The sequence below is a fragment of the Sinocyclocheilus grahami genome, unplaced genomic scaffold (genome assembly GCF_001515645.1).
Source record: "Sinocyclocheilus grahami isolate Dianchi unplaced genomic scaffold, SAMN03320097.WGS_v1.1 scaffold466.1, whole genome shotgun sequence".
NCBI classification, from domain to species: Eukaryota; Metazoa; Chordata; class Actinopteri; order Cypriniformes; family Cyprinidae; genus Sinocyclocheilus; species Sinocyclocheilus grahami.
Window position 1 is genome coordinate 925,783 of NW_015505645.1, and position 6,994 is coordinate 932,776.

General features: G+C 35.5%; 1 protein-coding gene across 1 annotated transcript in view; it reads right to left on the reverse strand.

Annotated features, from left to right (window-relative positions):
• The window catches only part of LOC107553183 (nesprin-2-like), a 91,894-nt gene extending 90,292 nt beyond the window's left edge, over positions 1 to 1,602 (reverse strand). The window contains 2 exon segments of the mRNA XM_016235316.1: positions 1,208 to 1,288; positions 1,471 to 1,602. Of these exon segments, the coding sequence (XP_016090802.1) occupies positions 1,208 to 1,288; positions 1,471 to 1,474 (85 nt within the window). The 5' untranslated portion in view covers positions 1,475 to 1,602.
• Positions 1,603 to 6,994: the final 5,392 nt, after the last annotated feature.

A 6,994-nucleotide genomic window follows, 5' to 3' on the forward strand; every position in this document is an offset into this window, starting at 1 on the left:
TTAGGTTTACTTCCTTCGTATTTACAGCAGAATATTTTACAAAATCGTGTAAAGAATTATGGTCTTCGCTCACAAGAATATTATCTTTTAAGCATCCCTAAAGTTTGTACTAATATGGGTAAACGGGCATTTAGTTATGCTGCTCCATTTGATTGGAATCGACTGCAAGATAAGTTATGCTTAAAAGAGTTGGTATCACTAAATTATTTTAAATGTATTTTAAAGGATCTAATTGTAGAGTCACCTGATTGTAAATGTTTTGAGTGATGTGTATGTAAACGAATGTATTTTGTTTTATGTGTAACTAAATGTGCTGCCTATCTTGGCCAGGACCCTCTTGTAAATGAGATTTTAAATCTCAAGAGTTTTAAATTTCCTGGTTAAATAAAGGTAAATAAAAAAAATATATATATAATTTTATCACTCTGATGTGTTTCAGTCAAATGTAATTAATGACATTTATTAATGGCATCCGTCTGTAGTCTTTAAAAAAAATCAAACTGCATGTTGCTGCTGTTAAGCAAAACAGAAACTGACACAGGGATCAGGTTTGGTTTCTGGGATTTGTAACTGAGGTAACCCACCAGAGACCTAGTCCAAAAGAATGACTCGTAACTAAATGACAACAATGAAAGAGGCCAAAAGAAATGAGTGAGGCAAGTGCAGCAAGGGAAAAATGATGTGGCAGACACAAACTCAAAAACTGAATCATTAGCCAAGGTGTTGATCCACCTCAGAAAGAAAGATTTGAAAACAACAAAATCCTCCCAGTGAACACTCCCCTTTACTCGTGACTTACTTTAAATGAACGCTACAGAAACACAATGACAGAAAAGACTGGAATGTTTCCACTGAACAAAGTTCATATCGTATGGTCTAATGTGTTTTGGGAGGTGCAGTTCTTAAATCGTTAGAGACAACACCTCCCTTTGAGAGAACAACAGAGGGAGGGGAAACAAAAAGAAGAGAAAAATAGAAAAGACACACAACATGGATGACAACTTTTGCTGATACTTCATTCAGGCGGGACAGATATGATGAACAAATGACTTTCATAATGATTCATAGTATTAGAGAGGTAAAAACAAATACACTACTATAACTGAAAGCTACATGATTACTATAATCTTAAAGAACTCTTTCAAGACATACAGCAATATTGAACGCTTTAAAAAAAAATGTTTTATACAAATTATGTGCACTTTACCTTGTGATCCGTGTTTCTTCTTATGAGATCTTTCAGATGTGTGTTCAACCCTGACCAAATGAGGCAACTTCTTTTTGTTGTCTTTTAAGGAGACATCAACAGTGGTGATTGCACAATGATGTTCACGTGTGCACGATAGAATAATATTAGTTAAATGTATTTTAATTATTGCACACTGTCTGGTCTATCTACGTTTAAAAAGCATTTTGCAACAGAGGAACAAAAATATTTTTGAACTAATTTCAAACCAACTACAAACTCACCCATGCTGCTGTCAGCAGATTTGCTATTCCAGAATTCCCTGTATTATCATCAGTTGTTGCATGTTGAAGTGTGCAACAACAGAAATGTTTCAGAAACCAGCCTCATCTTGCAATGCAGCAAAGCAATGCAAATCTCCCACATTGAAATACTGAAGAACATGCGTCAGCTGTAGAACTGAAATCTACCGTAAACACAGGGCACAACTTGCCTGGTAACCTTTAGCGAAGTCATTCAGGATCACGTGCCAGTACAGCAGGTTTCAAAAAAAGCTCCACCTTTTACGTATGCCAAAAGAAGCGCGCACAGCATGTCCACACAGGTACTGATTAACGCTTCTCCTAATGCAGTTCTACTGTATCCTCAGGGCTCCGGCAGTGATCAACTTGTTAAGACATTAATTATTCACTGATTCTTGACACATGGAACAAATATTGTGCAACACAATTTCACCTGCCATCAGTTTTTAGTAATTTCCACTGACTTTTTTTTTAGTTAATTTCAGAACTCTGACAGAGAGAAATATTACCCAATTCATAATGTCATTTTTTTCTAATGATTTCAAAATGATGGAACAAGTAGCCTGAAAACACATTAAAACATATTAGTTCTTGTCAAGTGATCGACCCCTCAATTCCACAAACGAGGAGTGAACAAATATGTTTTTTTTTTCAGAAGTAATCTTGCCTTAATTATTGCCTAGATTGTGTTCATTAAAGGAACAGTTCACTTAAAAATGTAACATTTGCTGAAAAGTTATTGATGGATTGGAGTTGTGTGGATTATTGTGATGTATTTATCAGCTGTTTGAACTCTTGTTCTGATGGCACCCATGCACTGCAAAGGATCCAAGTGATATAATGCTAAATTTCTCCAAATCTGTTCCGATGAAGAAACAAACTCATCTACATCCTGAGGAAGCACGAGTAAAGTTTCCAAGTTTTCATTTTTGGCTAAACTATTCCTTTAAGAAATCTTATCTACACATCCACATTACTTTACTCTCATAACAACAACAAAGACACTACAATAGAGACAGCAAAGATTTTTGTGGATTAAAAGAAATTGAATTACCCACTCCCTGCATTCTAGAAAAACACTTTTTGTGCAACTCTTCATGACACAGGGCAACAGAACTTTAATTAAATTTATCTGTTACCAAACAATCTGCAAAACACATGACCATGCATTATTTATGCCTTATTCAAGTCATTGATTCAATATCACAGCATAATGTGTTTGGGTGTATGTATTTGTGAGAGAAAGATTGAGAGAGAGATTTTAACCCATACCGTTTGGCATCACCAATAAATCACTTTAATCTGCTTTTGAATAAACAGATGAAGAAAGATTTTTGAATGAATGAATGAATTCATAGAATCATCCAAAGTCCACTGAAAATTGCAATATATACATTTTGATACTGTCAAACCTATAACAGACAATGACAAATCAAATCAGATATGAGATATTGAAATATTTTATTTTAGTTTTATGCTTAAAAAACTTCAATCTGACCTTGCAGTAGAATGTGGACATCATCGATGTCCAGTGGCAGTGAGCCACGTTCTCCGGGCAGGTCTTCAGATGTCCTCTGTGATGTCATTATTCCTACGGAGACAGGTCAGCAGAGAACAAACTGAGGCATTGCAGCATCTGTGGAGGAGACAGATGATGTCAAAGCAGTCCAGGTTTACACTCTTAAGAATAAAGGTGTTTTCACAAAATGGGGTTTTCACAGTGATAACATAGAATAACTATTTTTGATCCCCCAAAATAACCTTTCAGTTCAAGTTTTTCCTAGTGTGAAGAACATTTAAAAAAAAAAAAAAAAACTTTAAAATCTAATGGAAAGTTAAATGGAAAGTTTCCATGGATGTGAAAGGTTCTTTATGAAAATATAGATGTCAATAAAGAACCTTTATTTTTAATAGTACTTTAACCTTCCTTTGACACCGGGGAGTATTAAGAGGCCTTTCTGATATGCATTTCTTTTTTGACTAACTTTTATGAAGTGCTTGTTTTGTAATTTAAGGAAGCATTTCTATAAAAGGGTATATAGACTTACAGAAACATGATACGGTCAAGCTGATTATTTACCTGAAAAATACATTTTTTACAGTCTTATGAAAATAGCAATTCCACTGCTAATGCTGGTTGTTTATGCTGGTATTTTTCTGCTAAAAATTAATTTGAGGACGTGTCAGTTGAAAAATCAATAAACTGAGTACTACTTAAAGCAATATTCTCAAGACAAAGTTTAATTTGAAATTTTCTTTTGCTGGTTTTTCATATTAGAGGTCATAGAAACAGAAATAACTATGAGTTTAATATTTTATCCATCATATTAAGACACATATGATGAGGAAATTGAACATACTGCACAGTAGCAATGGCCCTTAAGTTCCTGTGGATAGACAAATAAAGCAATTGCAGGACTCACTTCTCACTACCCTCTGGGGAGCCAAAACTGTCATTTTTTTCAGAATCTGTGAGGCATGATTAAATTTATCTGCATTATTAAAGATTATAAATATTAGATAAACACAAATTTCAGTAAACTGTAAAATCAGAAAGTCATGGCAAAATGTCAGTCTGTGACCATGTGAATATGTGTCCTTGCAGCACAACGTGACTCTGCTAGAGAACAGAGGGGTGGAGGAATGTGTACTATCCTGAGCTGGACTCACAGGAACATGAACAGAGAGAGAGAGAGCACATACTGACATAATAATGTGGAATGAAAACACAGCTGGCATTAACATAGGCCGGACACATTCCCAAAGATCAAACATCTGTGCATTATCTCTGAATCAAAGTGCTGGGATCACAGTCAAATCGCACTCAATGACTGAGAGAGTTCCATGGAAACTTCATCCACACAGACTGACCACAACAGCATCTAAAGCATTTCACACGTACAGAACGCAACACTCCCACAGGACGATCACCTAGAGCAGAGACAAATCTTTTATGGGAACGCCTAACCAGTAAACTCCAAATACACTGACAAGTGACAAAGGAGTGAAGTGTCTGAAACTGCCTTTGAACAAAACACTGGGCATGAATAGTGTTCTTTATTCACCCAGAATGTAGAACTGTTTACCAACTAAAAATTTTAATTAATCTCTTTATGCAACTTCATGCTTTATTTTCCAGGTATTGACAGAACGAGCTACAGTAACATGACTAATGTGGATGAAATATTCCTTTAAATAAATGCCCAACACCTATGTTTTTTCTGTTTCTAACAGAAATCATTGCCAAAACAATAAGTAACAGCTAATCCCTTTGAGAACAATGAAAGCTGTAAGTAACTAAGTGCATACGCTTTCCTCTCAGCAGGTTCACATACAGTGGCATAAAAAATTAAAAAATTTAAATTACAATTTAAATGGTCAATCGCTAAATATTTTATGTATGTATGTATATGCGCATATATATTAAATTAAATTAATATATATAGGCTATGCAATTTTTGCCATTGACTTGGTAGGCCACTGTATGTGGGTTATTGTGTATGTTATTGTGTTTTGACCATTTGAATTAATTAACTAAGTTTCCGCTGAACTGAGTCTTTATCAGAGTTGCATACAAAGGCAGCAGAAACGTTCCGCTCATGGTCCAGAATAAACAGCGTGACCTCTTAAGCTCGAGAGGGGCGTTGCGTGCTCCAAGGGCCCAAAATAGCGCTGGCGCGGGCACGTGTTACAATTAGAACACAATATGTGTTGGGGGTAATATATTACAAGTAACGCAAGTTACGTAATCAGATTACTTTTTCAAGTAACTAGTAAAGTAACGCATTACTTTTTAATTTACAAGAGAATATCGGAGTTACTTTTTCAAATAAGTAACGCTAGTTACTTTTTTTCCAATTTATTGATTGACAGCTCTCCTGTCCCCATGTTGAGAGAAATCAGAAGATGTTACTGTAGTTCTAAAATAAATAAAATATGCATTAATTCATCTCACTCACAAAAAACCCCCACACAGATTCAGTATTCCTCAAAATGAATAAAAATAATGCAACTCAGAATATGATGCAAACCTGCAATAATTAAATGTTAAACAACACAAATATCCTTTATGTATTTAATCCCATTCTATTAACCAATGTCTTTGCTTCTGACCTTCGATGATCCAGTTCAACCGTACTAATAAGCAAAATTACTCTAGACGAACATTTGTGTCTTTTTTTACTGCTGAAGTCTACTGTACGGACGTAAATTTACTTTCCCTTCAGCCTGAGGCTCATTCATTTCACTTTTGGTTTGAAAAGGCTTTTATATTTGCCAAAAATAGAACTTTTTTATTTTAAAAACAAACAAGCAAGCCCTGTCCAGATTTAAAAAGTAGCGCAAAAGTAACGTAACGCATTACTTTCCATAAAAAAGTAACTAAGTAACGTAATTAGTTACTTTTTTTATGGAGTAATGCAATATTGTAATGCATTACTTTTAAAAGTAACTTTCCCCAACACTGTATAGCACACGTCAATATCAATATCAACTATCAAACACATAGGCCTACAGCATACGATTCTACTGCGTGGCTTTATGGCTTTATCTGAGTACTCTTTTAAACTGAAAGCCTATGCATTTGTAGTATATTATAGAGTGGCATTATATTTATTTTTAAATGTATTTAGGCTATATTATAGTATGCATATAACGTTTTAAACTCTCAGAACAAAATTCACAACAACAAAGATAATTAATACATTAAAATACGCATGGTGTTATTATTACGATTGAATCCGAGTTATGCGTTATTCAGTGACCTTAGATCTGTCAAGGTGGGTCTGTTCAGATGAACTTGAACTCTACTTACATGTTTGGCGAAGTATGAAACTCTCTTTAAATGTCCAATTGCACCATTGCTGAACGTTTTCCGTCGTCAACTACAACAAGGACAAATACAAATCGTAAGGGAGTTCACATTACTGCGTGTAGCGAAGAGTGAAGCTCATATATTCCCTCTCGTCTCCAGCTGAGCTCACGGGGAGAAGCGGCCGCGCGGCGGAGCGAGTGAGTGTAACCCGACGCGCCCGCGGGGGTCTCTATTTATAACGACCACTCAGGGCAGCGAGCGGACCTAAAGGAGCATAGCAGACAAACCAGTAAATGAACCCCCTCTGTAGATCAATAACCACACGGTGCGAATTATCTGCGAAATTAAGCGAAATCTGCGTGGGGAAGTTTTTCGCCCTCAGAAATTGAAATTAATTCGTCAAAAACAAATTCGTACCATAAAAGTTAGTCACTGCGTATATTTTTTCACCAGCTGCTAAACAGTAATCACGAAGCTGAGTAGGCCAGATGAGGTAACCATAACAACAAGTAGCACAGGATGCTCATAGACGGTGTGTCGAGAAAGCATTAGCCATGCAATTTATTCCTGTGATGGCAAAGCTGAATTTTCAGTGTCACATGATCCTTCTAATATGGATCTGTCTTCTAATAAAATCATTCTAATATATGGATTTGATGCTTAAGAAACATTTCTTATCATCAGTGTTTAAAA